Source organism: Rattus norvegicus, chromosome 9 (assembly GCF_036323735.1).
Source record: "Rattus norvegicus strain BN/NHsdMcwi chromosome 9, GRCr8, whole genome shotgun sequence".
In the NCBI taxonomy this organism is placed as follows: Eukaryota; Metazoa; Chordata; class Mammalia; order Rodentia; family Muridae; genus Rattus; species Rattus norvegicus.
Genome location: NC_086027.1, coordinates 18644085 through 18663438, shown reverse-complemented (window position 1 = coordinate 18663438; position 19354 = coordinate 18644085). Strand labels below are relative to the sequence as shown.

Sequence of the window (19354 nt, the reverse complement as noted above, 5' to 3'; positions counted from 1 at the left end):
TAGGCCAGAGAAGAGGAATAGTGGGAGGAGGGAAGCCCAGGGCGGCATCTGAGTACCCCAGCCTGGACAAAGGAATGGTTGGCCTTTGATAAAAGTGATGGATCCACCATTACCAGAGGGAAAGCCTGAGTGATGGACAACCATAAGAGCCCAACAGCCGGCGCTGTGGTGGGAAAATGAGGAAGCCCATGCCTGAGACAGGAAGTGTCCCAGTGAGAAGAGTTACCTACTGTGGAATGAGGAGAATTGTTGTAATAGGGGACTCTTAGAACACAGAAGCTATGGAGCCAGGCCAGATGTTAAAACCACTCTGTTGACTTAACCTTTTTAAAAACCTATTTTAAATAAGGGTTTTTAAATGTTCTAACCTCTCTTTTAGCCCATCGCCCACCAGGAATAGTAAAAATGAAAGGTTATTAGGATATGGGGGAAGTGGACCTATTTAGAAATAGTTCTTTGGAGCAAATCTAATCTGTGTTGTCAAGATATGTATACCAACAGTCCAGTTCAGTAGCATCGGGATAGTAAACATGACCCAGTAGAAACAGCCAGGCATCTGCCGAATCTGCATGAATCAGCAGGAGAGACCAGGACCAGCAGGGATGCCAGGAGAAGTTTTCTGCCCTGCCTCTCTTGAAGACGAAGATGTGAGATCGATGAAGTTTTGTAAATGTAGTTATGGAAGCCTCCATGGCTGTCTGTTGAGTCCTATTTATGTTCCTCTCAAACATCACATGTTCTTTCACGGTCTTGCCTCAGCAAAGCACCACATGAGTCTGGTCTGTTGCCATCACCCTTCCTATTGGCTCGAGTCCATCGAGTCTGGCAGCAAGAAGCCAGCAGAACACCACCAGAAGGTTTTTGGTGTGTTTCCTTCCGTGAAGTCATGACCATTAGAATGGCAAGGCACACCAATACCATCTAGCATCGTCTGGTGCCTGTCGGGTCCTTCTTACTATCATATGTCTTTTTATATGTTTGCTTCAGCAAAACATCCTTTTACCTGTGTCTGTTTCAGGGAAACACTCACTTCTTCACGTGTCTTCCCCACCATCCAACACAACTGACTTTCTAAAGAAACCATATGTTTCTACTTCACCACTCCCTCTCCCTGTACAACCCATAGTCCCCAGCTCTCTGCAGTATCCTAGTGTGTTAAATGGTTCTTATACTCTGAACATCTCCAAGCAGTAGCCTTTCAGGTGATTCACTGGCACCCACAAGATAATTGTAACTCTTCCTTACGCTTTCACTCTTGAAGTGATTCTACTTCTAGCCCTCTTTCCTTTTAGACTTTTAAACAAGTGATTCACAGATGATTGTATATTGTAAAATTTATACACAGAGAAAGAACATGAGAGTTACACATACAACTTAACAGTACCATTTATAAGGCAAAACCACTTTCAACAGAGAGGTTCCATCTCTGCCTATCTCTTCAGTCCACAGAGCTTGTCTGCAGTGTCTACAGGCTTCCAGAAGCAAGCTGGGAGCTATACATTTTGAGGACACACGAACTAGAGAGGAGGCATCTAGGAAGTGAGGGGGTTGTAGAAATGCATTGCCCAGAAGGCACCCAGTCATTTCCAGATGGAGTTTTCACTGGAGAGAATGAGAAGGTGTCGGGCACAGGGCACAAACTTTCAGCCACATGAGGAGGAAGTCCAGGTCTCTACTGTACAGTACTATGTGCCTATTGTGGAAACTCTAACAAGTTAAAATTCCTATGGTGCATAAAACTTACAGAGCGTACAGCTCAAGGTGGATCCGTGCATTGGATTCTGTTAACTCTAACTCTTCTCATCACCACATGGCATCTGTACATCAACTCTTCAATTTTGCACCTCAGGCACATGTACTCTGGTTACCGATGCTTCAGTAAAGGTCCCTTTCTGTAGAGACATTAAGAAAGAGCTTGTTGAGTCAAACCTGGTAGCATGATATATATTTATCACTCAGTCACAGTTGATTTTGAGACTTTCAGTCTCTTGTAGCTTCTGTAACCTAACCTCAGAAATGGACCCAATAGTGCACAGCTAACAGGGCCACTGGGGGAACTAACTTACAAAGCCAAGTTCCCACCAGCAGACTTGCGAAGGTTGCATTGATTCCACGTCCCAGAGAATGCACGCACACACACACACACACACACACACACACACACACACTCACACACACACTCACACACACACTCACACACACACAGAGTCACATGTAATCCCCCTGCCCCAACCCCCAAGTGATGAGTATAGACATATTAAATTTTTAATTGACTCACTACATCTTCTGAGCTAGGGAGGGAACAGCTTTGCATTGGATGCACATACATTTAAGGGACGATGGGTTGGCGGGGAGGAGACAGCTGCTTTTGTCTTTTTGAGTCTTGTTTTTCTTTCGTTTTTGTTTTGCTACCTAGCTACAAGATAAATCTTTCATTTTTTTCTTTCAAAATATATATGCAGACAAAGACAGAGATGCACTGCACTGCTGACAGGTGACAGGGAGCCAGGCTCACTTATCAAATGACAGGCCATGTCTGTGACACTTTGACCCCTGCCTCCAGAGCACAGGGTGATGGATGGTGATGAAGAGCCTTCCCCCACCCACGAGACACTGGGGTCCCACTAACTGCACTTTGGAAGTAACCCAGGACATCTTTTGTGATGTCGAAACTGAAGAGGAAGGCAGGCTTCCTGTTTAGAAGGTCTGTCAGCTACCTGACCCTTCACTTTCAGAGTCAGGGCACACAGGTCCGGGCACAGCACTGGACACTGAGGCCCTTCAGACCCTCCACATCAGAGAACTAAAGATGATCAGAAGCAATTGAGGACTCCAGGCCCAGCCTGGCAATGGGAGCATCAACAGCTTCCCCCAGATGACTGAGTCAGCTCCAAGTCCCAGAAATGCCAGTAGGGCCCAGACTGCTTCTCGGGCTCAGTGCCCATGTCTGTCCACTGTCATCTCCAGACAGCACACATGGGTACTTGTCTTGGATGAGAACATTTACAACATAAAAACCAAAGAGAGCTCGGCTAAGAAAAATGAGTGTTGTGTGGTTGGCCTTCAGAACCAACATATGGGGGTCTGCACGATGCCTTCCAGAAGCTTCCCTTCCTGCTAATGTTCAGTGTCCACTTGCTTCCCCTGCCGAGCCTTACTTTGCTCACCATGGAGAAGGTAGGAGAGTGAGCCACAGGAGCAGGGATGATGAATCATGCAGAGTTACTAAGGCAAAAGGAAAACGCGCTGGCCTTGAGCATGCCACCCCCGTAATCCCACCCAGCCCACCAGCTCTGCCCCGCTCAACCACGTGGGATGGCCCTGGCATGTGGGACCTCTGCCTCTAGGAGTCCGAAACCCATTTGATTTATTTAAATGTGGAGCCACCATTGGGTGGGTCTCCTAAGGTTTATGTGGCTTTCCACTTCACATTTTCCTTTTGCTCTCCTCCCAGGAGCCCTTGCCAAGCCTGCTGTGCTTCAGCCTGGTCCAAGCCAGCACCCGGGGATCTTCTAATTGCAGGCTGTCCTCTGTTGTCTTTCATGTGGGAGCTGCAAGGCGGGTCCTCATCCGAGAACCTCAGCCCAGGTGATAGCAATGGTTGAGATGCAGACCTCTGACCCACCCCCCAAAGCCTCGGGCCGCTGGCCTATTCCAGAAGTTGTCAGTCAAAAGCAGGAAGGTGGTTAAATGAGCATCATCCTGGCCTTGCCAAAGATCCACTCTGTTGGTGACATCTGCAGTCACTTTGGCCGTGTGGCTAAGCGGTTTTTTGTTGTATTTTTTTCTTCCCCTCATCCTCAGATTGCATCGCCCACTGGACACACCCAGTAACCCCTTAAATTGTAGCTAGGCTAATCATGGTCCTTTCAAGCAAACAGAATCATGGCAAACGGCACTGCTTTCTACGGTGACCTCTATCACCCTGGTGGCAGAAAATGTAGAGAAAGGACTTCTCATTGTGCATTCACAGTCTTCTCACCGATTGGAGCTAAGACTACAGTACCACTGTGAGGAGGTAGGGGTGTGGCAGGGACGGTCCACGTGCCAGCTCTTAAAGCGACAAAACAAAAGTCACAGAGATGATGACGGGGGACAGAGGAAACTCACTAAGTGCCACTTGTCACCATATTGGCTTATAATCCGGAAGCAACCCCTTGAAGGGTGAGCTTTTGAGGCAGAGATGGGTGCCACAGAGCCTGCCCAGAGCACTTACCACAAGTGCCAACGCCGTAATGAGTTCCCTGGCAGAGCGCTCTGAGTGGTCAGCAATGTCTTCCATGGGTGTGAGGAGAGGAAGCAGCAAGCTGGGGCCAAGGATTTGCTCTCCCTCGCTTTCAAGTGCCTCCAAGACCTTCCTCCTTACTAAAGCAGGGGAGGAAGGAAAGCCAGTGTCTCAGATCCTCCTTCCGATCCTCCTCAAAGATGGTTCTCTGCTGTGTGTGTGTGTGTGTGTGTGCGTGTGTGTGTGCGTGTGTGTGTGTGTGTGCGTGTGTATGTGTGTGTGCATGTGTATGTGTGTGTGCGTATGTATGTGTATGTGTGTATGTGTGTATGTGTGTGTGCATGTGCGTGTGTATGTGTGTGCGTGTGTATGTGTGTGCGCATGTGTATGTGTGTGCGTGTGTGTGTGCGTATGTATGTGTATGTGTGTGTATGTGTGTGTATGTGTGTGTGTGCGTGTGTATGTGTGTGTATGTGTGTGCGTATGTGTGTGCGTATGTATGTGTATGTGTGTGTATGTGTGTGTATGTGTGTTCGCGTGTGTATGTGTGTATGTGTGTGTGCGTGTGTATGTGTGTGTATGTGTGTGTATGTGTGTGTGCGTGTGTATGTGTGTGTGCATGTGTGTGTATGTGTGTGTGCGTATGTATGTGTATGTGTGTGTGCGTGTGCGTGTGCGTGTGTGCGTGCGTGTGTATGTGTGTGTGCGTGTGTGTGCGTATGTATGTGTATGTGTGTATGTGTGTGTATGTGTGTGTGCATGTGCGTGTGTATGTGTGTGTGTGCGTGTGTATGTGTGTGTGCATGTGTATGTGTGTGCGTGTGTGTGTGTGCGTATGTATGTGTGTGTATGTGTGTGTATGTGTGTGTGCATGTGCGTGTGTATGCGTGTGTATGTGTGTGTGCATGTGCGTGTGTGTGTGCGTATGTGTGTGTGCGTGTGTATGTGTGTGTACACATGTGTATGTGTGTGTGTGTGTATGTGCGTGTGTTGTATGTATATGTTCGCATAGGTGCATGCAAGAGTATAAAGACCAGAGTCAATGTGGAGTATCTTCCTCAGTTACTTTCCACCTTAGTTTTTGAGGCAGGGTCTCTCATTGAACCTGGAGCTCACGAATTCAGCCTGTGTCCCTAGCCAGTGAAGTCCAGGGACCCGCCTATCTACCCCTCAAGCTCTGGGACAACAGTCAGCCCCTACTACTCCTGGCTTCTGTGTAGGGCCTAGGGATCCAAACCTAGGATCACAGCAGTGCTTCACCAACGAGCCATCTCCTCAGGCCCAGTCCCTGTCTCTCTGAGATCTCAGCCCCCAGTCATCATCTGCAGCCCCTGCACCTTCCACACTGGACTGAGCTGTGGACTTGTCCCTTCCCCAGAGGCTCTGGTTGGGACCCTCATTTCCTTCTTTTGTCCCTGAAGACATCCTTGGCTGTGCCGCAGTTCTTGAGACTACTGGGTGACTAACCATCCATTGGCTCTTCATAAGCCTCCTGAATTCCTTGTTTCATTTTTCATCTTGACACATTGTCTGCTTCAACCCTTCATGGCTCTCCTCACCTCCTTCTTCCCACTCCCCTGTCTGTTCCTTCTGACTTAGGCACACAGGCAGGGATGAAACTGAATTTTCTTCTAATTGTTTATAGGAAAATATGCATATTATATTTCATGCAGTTCCCAATTACTGAGAATTTTTCTTGCCTGTAAAAACCTCTTATCAAGGGCTGGAGAGATGGGTCATCTGTTAGGAGAGCTGCCTGCTCTTTCAGAGGACTTGGGTTTGATTCCCAGCACCTCCATGGCAACTCAAGCCTGTGACTCTAGTTCCAGAGGATTCGATGCCCTCTTCTGGACACTGCGGGTACTAGTCGAGCACACATGTTGACATAAAACACAAATAAATATTTAAAGCTTTGTATTGATTACCATACCAAAGTATACCTGATGCCTGCCTGTGGCCTGTTCCACATACAGCCATACAGTTTATCAGAGCCATTCTGTCACCTACCATTGCAAAAGCTTCCTCCAAACCCTCTCTCCCCCTGGAAGCCACCTCCCTTCACCCTACCCTTCTCAGCATTCCTATTGGTCTTCGTTTCTTCCCCCTCTTCTTCTGTCAGGGAAAACCGGAGCCCTGCATGAAGACGTGTCTCCCAAAGAAAATATATTTTTGGCTCTCAGTGCACAAAGTCCCTTCCCAGCACACAGCTCGAGTCTTCATCCTTCACTGGGGTAACTTTGAAACAATGGCATAAGCAGTAGTAGATTGTGTAAGAACAGCCAGGAAAATAAGCTGAGGTCCACATGGCCCAGACTAAAGGAAATCTGACAGCAGGCCCAGGACAGAAGGAGTTCTCCACTGCCCCAGTGGGTTCTTTCCACTCAGTTTCCATGGGACCCTGTGTTAAGGGTTGGGAGAGCTTCTGAACACTCTGAATTATATTCTGTAGAAAAATTTCGGGATTCACTTTTAGGATGGTAAAAAAATAAAGAACAATAAAAGAAGAGGAAGGGGGGCAGGAGAGATGGCTCAGCAGTTAAGAGCACTGTCTGCTCTTCCTGGGTTTCATTCTCGTCATCCACACAGCAGCTCACAACCATCTGTAACTCCAAGTCCGGGGCATCTGGTGCCTTCTTGGCCTCTGTGGGCACCAGGCATGCGTGCGGTGCACAGACACACCCACATACGAAAATACTCATATCCGTGAAAATAAATAAATGTTTAAATAAAAAGGGGGCAGGGGACCAGTGTGCAAGAATTTAATGCCTTCAAAGTCCAATGCTTCTGAAGCCCCAAGACCAGTTTGGAGCATCCCGTGTGGGCTGCATTTCTGTCTAAGCACTCTTCATCGCTGTCAAAAATAGACCAGCAATCTGTCTTCTGGACTTGTAAATAAATGCCTTCCAGCTAACCATGGAAAAATGAGGGTTGCGTTTAGGGGACACTTCTGTAGGGGTTAAAGGTGGTTCTGTGACTCACCAAGCCAGGAGGCCTCTTGTAGCCATCCACATTTTCTGTGATCTGGCTCTGGGAACTATGACCTACAATTCCCTATAGGGAAACAAATCATGACAGGTCAGAACTCCTAAGGCCTCTGGCCTCTGCGAGGAGCTGATTCTAAAACACCGGGATGGAGACTTGGTCAGTTCTGTGCTCTGCAGACCCTGTTAGCTGTCAGGAAACTGCCCGCATTCTCTTTGCTCCTCCTGAGACAGTGGTACTTCTGGGCTGTATTTGTGTAAAAGCTTCTTGGAGCAGGGGTTCAAAGCCAGCAGTGGCTAGCTGTTGTAGGAAGAGGCGTGGTAGCATACGGTGATAGGGTGAGGACTGTTGGATTCCAGCTTCATATGGTACAGGGTGTGGTCCTGCCCAGCGGGATGACAGTAGAGGAATACTGGGGACCCAGCATCACATCCCTGCAGCATCTCAGTGTGCTCTACCAAAGCCATGGGCTGGGCGTGCTGGAGAACAGTTGTACGCTCAACCCTGGGGAGGCCAAGGCAGGATCTTGAATTTGAGGTCATCCACATATATTGATCACCCTCTCAGCACATAGTCCAGGCTGGTCTTGAGCTCCTTTTATAAGTGAAGATAGCCTTGAACTCCTGATCTTCTGACCTCCACCTCCCAGATATTAGGATTACAGTGCAGATGCGGGACACCACACACAGCGTATTCAGTGCTGGGGATCAAGCACGGGGCTTCCCAGCCCCTGTAAAGAGTGGGATAATTAACATAAACTGTGTATGCTCTTCCCACCATATGGAACCTGTCTCTCCCCATGCAGATACCCCACCATCCTGAAGGATGTTTCCACCTCCCAAAGGCCACTCTCAGAGCAGTTACCATCTCCTGCTCCTCTCTCAGTGGTACAGCAGGCTGTAACGCAATCATTTGTTCCTCTTTCTTTAGACTCTGTGCACTTTAAACATCGCCATCAAAGCTCCAATCTACCCACCTAATCTCACATCTCTGTTGCATGCCTAGCACTGTGCCAATGATAAGCACACACCTCTGGAGGGGGAGGATAAATAGATGTCTGCCGGTAGCAGATGAGCTCTCAAGTACAGTCTGCAATCCTTACCCTTTCTCATGCATTCAGTGCGTTTAGGGCAAGCACTGCTCACAGGAGGAAGCACTAATTCCCTAAGCCCAAAGAGAAAAGGGAAAGCAGAGATGACCCTTAACAGTTGTCCCTTCACTTGGGGGCTGACCTGGAGTTGAGTGTCTGTATAATCTGAAAAGAGAGAGATGGTGTCTGTGCACAGGGCAGGGGCAGCCAGGAGGAAGGCTGAGGTGGAAATGAGGCTGACATGCATCAGCTGCTTACGGCGTCCATCCCTCAGGCATCTGCATGGAGGTGGCGTGCTCCGTGAAGCAGCCTTCCGAAGTCTGCAGAATCCAGACCCTGCTCCCCCTTCAGATAAACCACTGCGGTCAGGGACCCCATTCTCTTCATGGCTTGCAAAGCTATTTGCCAGGTTCGCTGATTACACCCATGTCCACCTAGCCTTGGCCACCACTGCCAAGCCACCCACATCCAGAATGCATTCTCCAGCATAGTAGGAGCACCTCATGGTGGTAAGAACGGGTGTGTTCTTGTCCTCTCAATTATCCAGTCTTTGAAAATCAGCAGCTCATAGTCACCACATTACACTGTTGGCTCCAAGTTTCATAGCAGAACCTTTTAGATTCTCTAAGGACTTGCCTTCCATGTCCTTCCGTTCCCACAGCCTCTCAGGGACAACCCAGAGGATGTCTAGTTGATTACAAGTTCTCCCCCAGACTTACTTCCTCAAGAATACCATGGACTCTGTTCTCATAGCAAAGAAGGCTGGGTCTGGAGAAGAAACGGCCAGACCATGGAGCTTCCCCTTCGGTCCCAGTCCTGATAGAATCTGAGGAGTAAAAGCCTCTTCTGGGGGAGGCAGCCTTAAGGTCCTACAGAAAGCCCCAGAGTGATCTCTGTGGGCTAACTGTACAGCACAAAGCATGCTGTGTTACAATCGGGCATAGTCTGGAGACAGAGGAGACCAAGGAGCCATTCTCGGGCTTCCCTTGGACTCCAGTGGGAAGATGCACACCCTGTGAGTATCCCTTGTGCACCAGAGCTGATCTCAGTGAGTCTCAAGTAGGTTCAGGAGTGTGTGTAACAGGCGGAGGCAGGAATGAGCCCTGACCAGAAAGTGTGGGGTGCCGTGCACATCACCACCTCAACGCTGTGCCATCCAGACATTCCTTGTGGTGCTATTTTTACCACACTCGTCATGAAATTGGTGTCAGATGGGCTGGGCCAGTTCCTCAAGCTGAGGATAGGAGATAGAAAGGTTCTTTCCAGGGAAACAGGGTGAGTGGGTGCTGCACGAAGGCCATTAAGAATGTGCTTCCCAAAGCCCTGGGCCTCGTTCCTCCAGCAGTCAGAACAGGTTCATCGTCCCGTCCACTTCAGTACTGCCCCTGTGAACTTAGACTAACAGACATAAACTGAATGTCTTCTGAATACAAACCCTGAGCAAAACACCGGGGAGTCAGATGAAGTTACGATCCGTGGCCCTGGAGGAATCTGCGTTTCCCTGGAAAGGAGTGTCATGCACAGAGACAGTGTCTGCTGGACTGACTGTCCCAGACACAAGCCTGGTGGAGGGACAATCTGTTCTGTGTGGGTTCAGGGAGATGGCATGTGGCTAGGGCTGACTTTTTCAAAGATCAGCAGAGGAATCGGACGAATAGAAGAGAAAGGGCCTCCAGGAGGATAGAGTAAGGAGGCGAATGGCAGATTTTTTTTTTTACAGCACAGGAGTGCTGGCCTAGCACATACCAAGTCCTGAGTTCCTTTCCCAGCACAGCCTAAACCATCCGTGGTGGCACACGGGCCCCAGCACTTGGGACCAGGATGGTCATCCTTGGCCATTGCAGAATGATTGGGGTCAGCCTGAGCTACAAGAGATCCTCTCTCAAGACACGAAAGTCTGTAGATTTATCCAAAACTTAGCTGTGGCCTAGGTTCTCCTGAGGACCTGTGGACGCACCTGCACTGACCATTCCCTCTGGAGGTTGCTTACTGGGGAAGCTGGTACAAGGAGCCACCTGTTTCCTCTAAAGGACCTACTTTCTAAGGCTGGGGCTCCAGAATTTGTGCTGAGAGCAGAGCCAAGCCATGAGGGTTGGCTTGCAAGTAGCAGTGGTAAATTAGGGTGTTAAAGTTGGACGTAAACTAGGGACCTCCCACTATGGGCTTTGGAATGGAGCGAATAACTAACTCCTGGTTAAGGACCACGGCCTTCCTCACCGGCCACAGGGCGTAAGGCGGGATAATTATTAAATAGAAAATAGACACTAAGAACAGAACTTTGTAGATTCTCTAGCCTTCAATCTGGGCTCTAATTTGTGTTACTAAAATGCCTGGAAATTCAAAGAGAAGTTTAACAACCTAAAATGGGGCGTAAGGGGAAAACAGGAAGAACTGTGCCACCAAGGGGTGGCAGGGAGTAGATTCCCAGATGTGCTCGCCATCTGAGGCTTGGAGGCCTGGTTCTCATTTCCTCTCACCAGGCGTTCCAAGCCCTATCCCTAGCCCCACCCTGCGTCACGTGGATTCACAGCCTCTGGTCAAGCATCACCTGTCTGGCCACAGCCTCTCTGCTATAGGCTTGTGGGAGCCCTGGGCCAGCTCTGAATAAAGTGACAATGAAATTAATGGCATCCCGGAATGATGTGACTGAAGCCATCCCCCTGTGTTTCCAAATAGGGATGAGAGAGGAGATGTCACTGGGACGCCAGGAGGCTTTTGAGATTTTCAAGAGGGACCACGCTGACAGTGTCACCATCGAGGACAACAAACAGGTTCTGAAGCAGAGGTAAGATGAAGTGAGAGAGTTGCCGGTCCCCCTCAGCTCAGGTCGGCCAGTACAGAAACTCCACCCTTCTGATTGGCCAGCCTAGTGCCTGCAAGAGAGGTCTAAAGTCTTTATGGTTTCACATTTTCCTGTGGGCACCCTGGTACAATTCTCTTTCCCGTCTGAGCTTTACCATCCTGGCACTGCAAGCCGCTTGTCCATCAAGGGTCTGCTACTGCCTACATTAGCTCTGTGGACAATGCTTGCCTTGGAGATAATTCTCAGCAACCTGGGACTCTTACAAATGCCTTCCTAATCTCCAGGGGGAAGTAAGTCGGGCTGGCAGCGTGGCTCAGTGGGTCACATGCTTGCTGTGCATGCTGAGGACCTGAGTTCTAGTCACCAGCATCGTGTACCTATAGTCCCAACACTGGAAAGAGAGGGTTAGATGCAGTTCTCTGGGACTTGATGGCCAGCTTGTCTAGTGAAATGAGCTGCAGGTTCAGTGTCTCCAAGAGAGCAGCAAGAGAGAACAATAGAATTGGCCTCTGGTCTACACACACACACACACACACACACACACACACACAGAGGGGGTGGTGTTAAATATATAAATCAAATTACATTCTTAGGTCCTCCATATTTTTGGTTCAAAGCAAGACTTGTCATGGTTGAGAGGTCTGAGGAAAGAGGTGAAGGTTCAATACAGCTAGCTGCTACAAAGGAAGGGTGAGAAAGTTGTCTGGAAGCTGTTTCCCAGGGGTAGGGGCAGATCTCAGAGCTCCTCAGGAGCCCAGTCACACAACACAAGTCCAGGACTCTGGCGAGTGGGCTAGACCCTCTTTGTCCCAAGCAGTGTGTACACCCTGTCACCTGTCAATTCTAATTGGGGTTGAGTATCCCACCGGGGCTCCTAACAGGACATATAGGAGAACTTTCATGGCTGCACTGCCTATAGCTGGGGAGAGTTAACCATATTCTCAGTCCCCATGTTAAGCACTTGACAGGTAATATAACAGAAAGTCCATGGATTAGCATGTAGTGCGGGGTGATGGACTAGATGCTTGCACATCGACAAGCATCAATATTAACAGCAAAACTTGGGAGGAACAGAGTTCCAAAGAGTTACAAATGTATTTACCCAAATCCAGAGACCTCCATACAAAAAGACCCACCTGAGTCTGCCCTGGGAATAGGGGTAGACAGATGGCCCACTGGTAACAGTAATCCCTACTAAGCGTGAGGGCCTCATTTCATGTTGGACTTGGCCACTCAAGGGCCTCTCCAGTGCTGCAGGGATGGGGCCAGAGAGACCTTACCTCAAAGAAACAAGGGGGCAGGGCTAAGGGAACGACACCTGAAGCTGACTTCTGCACACAGCACACACAGACACACACACACACACACACACACACACACACGCACGCATGCACGCACGCGCGCGCGCGTGCGCGCACTGGACCACACATACATACATACACACACTGTGCACATGCACGCACCAACTGTTGATGCTTTGTGTACCCAAATTTTAAAACCACCAACAGGGCCAACATACTTCATCTTTTGTTCTCTGAAGTCATGATGGTTCCCGGTTGCTTTGGACTTGTATCTGAGTCTGGATCTATGTCTGATGGGGAAGCGAGTCATGGGCTGTCAGTGTGAGCATGTGTGGCTCTCTCAAAGGCTTCTCCATACAAAGCTGCCTGACTCCAGTCCAGAAGACTTCTGATAACCTAAGCAGCTACTGGGATTTTACTGGGAAGCGTTCTTGTTTGCTCAGAGTGGGCAGTACACCCATCTTCCTCTTGGCCATTGTGCAAAGGAATGAACAAGACTCACTCCTCTGGGAAACAAAATGTCTTCCAGGCAACGTCAGTCTTTAAAGCAATGAAAAGGCAGGAGACCAGCCCATTCTAAAAAGAAAATTCTACATCTGTTTAATGTTAATATAAGGGTAGTCATTATGGAACTGCTTCATGCCAAGAGGCAGTGGGGTACCCCTGGGAGCCTTGTCTTCCCCCTGGACTTCTGCTCTTCTCCTCATCCACAGACACTATTCAGTTGTTAGAAATTACTGGCTGTGTCAGGCAGGTTCTCGGGAGGAACACAGACAGTGGAATGAACACGAAGGGGAATTATTAGGTTGGCTTACAGAATACAGTCTGGGCAGTCCAACAGGGGGCTTCTGCAAACCAAAAAGACCAAGAACAGCTGCCAGTCAACAAATCAAGAAGACTCAGTAGTCGCAGTCCAACCTCGACAGCATGGATATCCAATGGAGTCACTGGCATTTTGTCCATGTTGGAAGGCAAAAGAAGTCTAGTATCAGTGAACAACCATATATGCTGCCTTTTCCTGGGATGTCTTCAAACTCAGGCAGGCCACCAGCTGGAAGGTGGCGCTAGCTTAGAGGGTGAGTCTTCCCTTCTCACTTAATTCATCTTGAGGATATCCTCCCACACATGCCCAGGGGGTGTCTTCTGGGTGATTCTAGACCTGTGCATGTGTGCACGTGTGTGCATGAGCGCAGGCACACACACACACACACACACACACACACACACACACATACACACACACTCAACTGAGAAGACCCATCATCACACACATACACTCACTCACCATGAATTCACACAGAAAGAGAGAGAGAGAGAGAGAGAGAGAGAGAGAGAGAGAGAGAGAGAGAGAGGCCTATAGCAAAGAACTAGGAGAAAATTATATCTCAAAAGGCAAACAAACAAAAAACAAAACAACAAACATATTTGTTTGTATTCCAACAGCAAAAATAAAGATAAATCCCCAGAAGCACAGACCTCCCTATGGCTCTAACGTAGAAAATATTATCTTCAAGAAATCCTGGTGCCTTCCCAATATTTGCTCTACTGCTCGCTAGTGGCAGGGAGGACCAGGGCAAACAACTGTAAATGGTGGTCAGAGAGGAATTCAGACAGACCAGAGATCAGGGCTTGGGCTGGCCTTCAGTTTCCCCACCCTAATGTAGCTCTCACCTTTCTACTCTCCCTCAGCACCCAGGACCCACTGGCCTGGCCCTCCCATCTTTCTCCCCTTGTGTCACATCTAGGAACTCTGTGGGCTGATGGTTCTGGTGTGTCATCCTGTGGAGACTGGATCTACCTGACCAAATGCAAATCTCTAGCCCACAACAGACTAATCCCTAATGGAGGGGCTGTTGAATCCTCCATGATTCTCTCCACTCAGGGTTTCAGGAGGGCACATGGGTGACCCATGCTTTACAATAGGAGGTAGTCCATTCTCTGTCCACCAGTACATTTCAGTGTATGGACTTCCTTGTGCTTCCTAGGCAAGCGCTCTACCACTGAGCTAAATCCCCAACCAGTGCATGGACTTCTAGTATGCCCAAGTGCAGGCCCCTGGTCTTGGGGAGGTTTAGCTATCTGTATGTGACAAGAGAAATAAGATGTCACATTAACAGGACATTTGCCTTCCCATGGCCTACAGTGTTTGAACCAATTCTTCAGCGGAGTGCTTTTCCCCCAGTGGGAAGTAATTGTCATTCATAATAACCCCGTGTACAGGCATGATTCGTCACCCTATTATAATGATAAGAGGGGCTGGCGACCCTGTGTTCTGTAAATATCAGTGCCCAGGCAAAGCACTGGGAGCTTTTCTTTTGTGTCAAAATCCTCTTATACACTGAAACTATCAGACACAAAGTCCCCAGTAAGTAACAAAAGAGGAAATGAGCAGAGAGAAGAACCATGATTGGAAATCAAGGCATTAATAATGTGAGCTAACCCAAGAAAATCACCCCCTCATACAGTTGGGTCCTTGTAGCATAGAAGTGAACAGCAGTCTACAGGCAGTAGAGAAGTGGGCCGGAGAAGTCACAGGCACCATCTGGAAATGCTACTCATGACAAACAGGAGCTCCCGGTTCCTGTTAGACTTTAATATTAACCTTTATTATTTTTCCACTTGATTTTTATACTTATATTTATACTTTGTCTGCCGAACTAGAATTATAAACTCTGAGAACAGAGACAGATTAGAATCTCAGCATCCCCCTGGTTCTTAAAAAGAAGCTGGACACACAGGAACACACACACACACACACACACACACACACACACACACACACACACACACACACATACACACACACACACGCTACTCAGAAAACCATTTTGTCTGAGAACGCCTATATAAAATTGACTTTGAGGACTCAGCAACCAAGGAAACTGCTTAGCAGTTTCAGAGAATGGAGGAAGGAATTCTCAGCTGGCCAGAGAGGACAGCAGAAGAGACTCGCAGACAGGAAGCTTTAATATGTAAACGAGATGGAGAGGAAGCCAGGCTGGCTCTTCATCACCATAGGCTTGGACAGAAAAGTGTCTGCAGGAGCCTGGGGCACTGGGCTCAGGTCTTCAGCCCCTACATAAGAAAGCCGGGCTTGCCAGCCTCCCCTGTAACCCTGGCTGTAACACAGAGGGCAGCTGCAAGCCGGCCTCTGGAGCTCGCCAGGCAGCCAGCCTAGCCAAATTTCAGTAAGAGATAACCTTCTCAAAACATAAGGTGGAGAGTGACGGACAGTTGTCGTCCACTTCTGTTCTCTGTGCGTGAATTCCTGAAAAGAAGCTGTCTACAGAGGTGGCTAACTCGCTGATCAAATCTTCCATGACAAGGAGAGATCGAAGCGTGGCAGGAGGAGGAGCCATCTTTAGCCTAACAAAAGCCTTTCCTCACACAACTCTGAGTCACAGTGGTCATCCTAATAAGAAAGATAAAAACCTAAGGAGTGTATTGACTAAGAACAAAAAGTATTCTCCACCAACAGAAAGGCTAAGACTGTCCTGAGAGAACAGCTACCTAACTGTAACCCACCTTTCTGCTGTTTCCACGGAGGTGTGTTTTTAATGCCATGACTTAGAGATTTTTTTTGGAGGAGGGGGGCCGGGTTACCATAAAAAAAATAAAGTCCGTAAAACTGCTTCGGTGTTGGACCACGAAACTGGAGGTAACCTAAATCAGTGTTCCCAAGGCAGGCTCGCTCACATTTGGGTCCTAGCAGCCCCTGCCGGAGTTCTGAGTGACTCGTGTGTTGGGCAGCCAGGCGTGCGCTTCCTTGCTGCTGCCCACTGAGTGGGTCACATCTTTAGCTATCACACACTAAGGGCTAAGAGCGTTCTCCAAGTCCCATCAGACCCCATGTCAGTTACCTGTGTCGATGAGAAAGTTGGTCAGTGTCGATGACCCTACTGTCCGTCTGCGGGGACCACTTCACTAGAAACTTGCTTGGCTTCCAGGATGCGGTTACTGCTTTAGAGCACAACCTGGGCTCCTGCTCACCAACAAAGGTCTCTCTGCTGCCTGGCGGTGGCCAGTCCTCAGCACATGGAATCCAGCTCCTTCGGCCACGCTTCATGAGAATATCGCTGAGCTGAAAAGGCCTACATTCTTGCCAGATGCCTCTACACTGGGTCCCTGAGTGGTGACAGGCCCTCACAGAGAAGACATGAATGGCCTATGAGGAGCCTTCTTTTGGAAGCCAGGGCTGCAGTCCTTAGCCACCCAGCCTTGTAGACAAGTTCAGCCCTCTTCCCTGGACTGCCTGTCTGCAATCCCAGGCCAAACAGATGGATGCAGAAAGCAGCAACACCAGAATTGTTGCCACTTTCCCACCAATCACGGAGCATTGGTGGTACCCCGGCCCTTGCTTCCTCTGCTACAGCTCCATGCAGATGAGGGAGTCACAGACCAAACACTAAGACAGCGAGGCTGCTCTGGTACCCTGTGGGGTTTGGGGAGGTTGGAAGAAGAGGAGGGAGAAGAGAGATTGTTGAACTATGAACAATAGAAAACTGGGACAGTAAGATTTAGCCTAACATGCTCTCTGTTTTATATGTTTTGGAAACTTCTAGAAGAATACATTTCTAAAATTTTGTGAATCCTCAAAATCCTGGCCACTCCCAACTTACACAAGAAGGACTTTGACCACACCCCATACATAGATAGACCCCTTCCTAGATCAGTTCAAGCACTGTGGCTATTGTTACCCAACATAGAATGCGTCCTGAGTTGTCCCCTGACTGGTCATGAGTGGCTGACATCTCTACAGTGCTGTAGGTAAAGAAGTCAATGGTATCTAGAATGTTTTCTTTAACTATGATGTCGGCATGGTGGCTGATAGGTCACGGTAGAGAAACCTTACCACCACGTTTCACTCCGGTATCCTTGGACAATAAAACCTTAGAAATTGAGTTAATTCGTTAACAAATATAAGGACAAAGTCTATTTTATTTTGTTTGTGTATGTGTCCAGGTGTTTTGCCTGCATGTCCATGTGTGCACTACACCTATGCAATGTGCCTAGAAACCAGAGGAGGGTGTTGGATCCCCCAAGACTGGATTACAGATGGTTGCGAGCCACCATCCAGTGCTGGGGATCAAACCCAGATTCTCTGAAAGTGCAGGCAGTGTTCTTCTTATTCACCAAGCCATTGCTCTGTTTCCAAGTAGATGCAAATCATGCAAATTCCAGTCTTTCTTTGTAAGCCTACCATATTAAGCTTATTTCAGTTTTCTTTTATATTCATCCCATCCTAGCAACCTCTCGGCCATCCCTTATTTTTTCAAACATAATATAGGACGGATAGCAAGAAGTAAAAATTACCTTTATTCTTTTTTTCTTTTTCTCCAGATTTTCTGAAGCAAAAGCTCTGGGAGAAAGTATAAATGAAGCAAGAAGTAAAATCGGTAAGCAGATAATATTCTGGAAGCTTCTTTCACAGAGCATTTCCCAGTGGACATTGGATGGTGGTCTACGTTTCTCATAGAGCCACAAAGTCTAGCTTGCATCCCTGTCTGGAAAGCCGTGACACACACCCTCTTTAAGAAAGGCACCTTTGTGTGCGTCAGGCCTGAGCTTGTATGGGGTACTCACTGGGTTGGCCTACCCTAGTGAGAAAGATTTACTTCTCCCTGTGTGTTTCAGCAGTAGCTCAATCTGTCATAGCCACGTAATGATGGCAACATTGTTTCATATTTCCAAGGGCTGTGAAACACTGTTACACTGCCCAAAGCTGAGGCTGAGCATTTTTTGCACACATGTGCGATTTCAGCACCATCCATAAATCCAGTGGGAAGATGGGAAGCCAAAATAAGCTCGTGCACACTCCCAGCCTCCAAGCTCCCCCATTTAGGGGAACTGGCCTGGGCAAGAGCGATTAGGGCAACAGCAAAACTTGCAAACACATGCACTTCAAATCTGTTCAAAGCAAGAGGAAAAGTGTCTTTTATCCTAAGCTGTAACACAACCAAGATCCATCTCCCAGCAAGAACAACTTCACAGAGAGCATCGTTCTGCCTCAGTGCTCCAGGAAGCAACTGCTGCCTGTTTGCAACTGGCCCTTTGGCTCTTTCTTGACCCCCACCTTCCCTTCAGAAGCCACTTGGAATGCCCCCTCTGGCTTCTTCTGTACAGCATAGAAAATCAGGACAGGTCAGTCTACGTACACCAAGGAACAGTTCCCTTCTGTGACTATGAAAAAGCTAAGGCATCCAGACACTAAGTCACAGCTACACCGAGAACCCGTGTCTCATCCTGGGTCCCAGGAGCTTGGATGGTGTGATGATTCGTTCTAATTATCAGGTTGACACAATCTAATAACACCTAGGAAAGGAGTCTCGGTGGAATTTTCAGATCAAGTAGGTCGGTGGTGTGTCTGGGGGACGATGGGAGTTGCCTTGATCACATTAGTGGATGTGGACAGACCCAGTCCACTGTGGGTGGCTCCATGTTCACATTTATTTCTCTCTCTGCTCTTGACTATGGATGTGATGTGACTTAGTACTTTAAGTTCTAGCTACAATGGCCCTCTTCCCTGGAACTGTTACCCTTTTCCCTCTACATCGCTTTTTGTCAGGGCATTTTTATCACAGCAACAGACTAGACTCACCATTAGATCTTGTTATTGAATGTATGTATGTATGTAACAATATATCAATATTTCTATGTCAAAAGGTTTCAGACCTTTGGTAACTATTTCATTGTAATTATCTCATGTGTATATATGTGAAGCCACCAATAATATGGACAATAATAATACCAGATTCCTTTCTACAATACGGTGTCCAAATGCATTTTCATAATGTAGACTATAGCAATGGTCCTACCTGTCCCTCTGGTTTCAGATCCACTTTATCCCCTTCTAAGGGGTCAAAGGGTGAGAGTTATACTTAACCCATCCAACACTAGATTTATGTTTGGACTGATACACAGAGGAGCCACACATGCTATTAAAAGCCCTGGAC

General features: G+C 48.2%; 1 protein-coding gene across 1 annotated transcript in view; it reads left to right on the top strand.

The window, feature by feature from the left end:
- The window catches only part of Kif6 (kinesin family member 6), a 296865-nt gene that overhangs the window by 207351 nt on the left and 70160 nt on the right, over nt 1-19354 (top strand). The window contains exons 14-15 of the mRNA XM_006244480.4: nt 10974-11082; nt 17742-17797. Coding sequence (XP_006244542.1) covers nt 10974-11082; nt 17742-17797 — 165 coding nt within the window. The remainder of the gene's footprint in view (nt 1-10973; nt 11083-17741; nt 17798-19354) is intronic.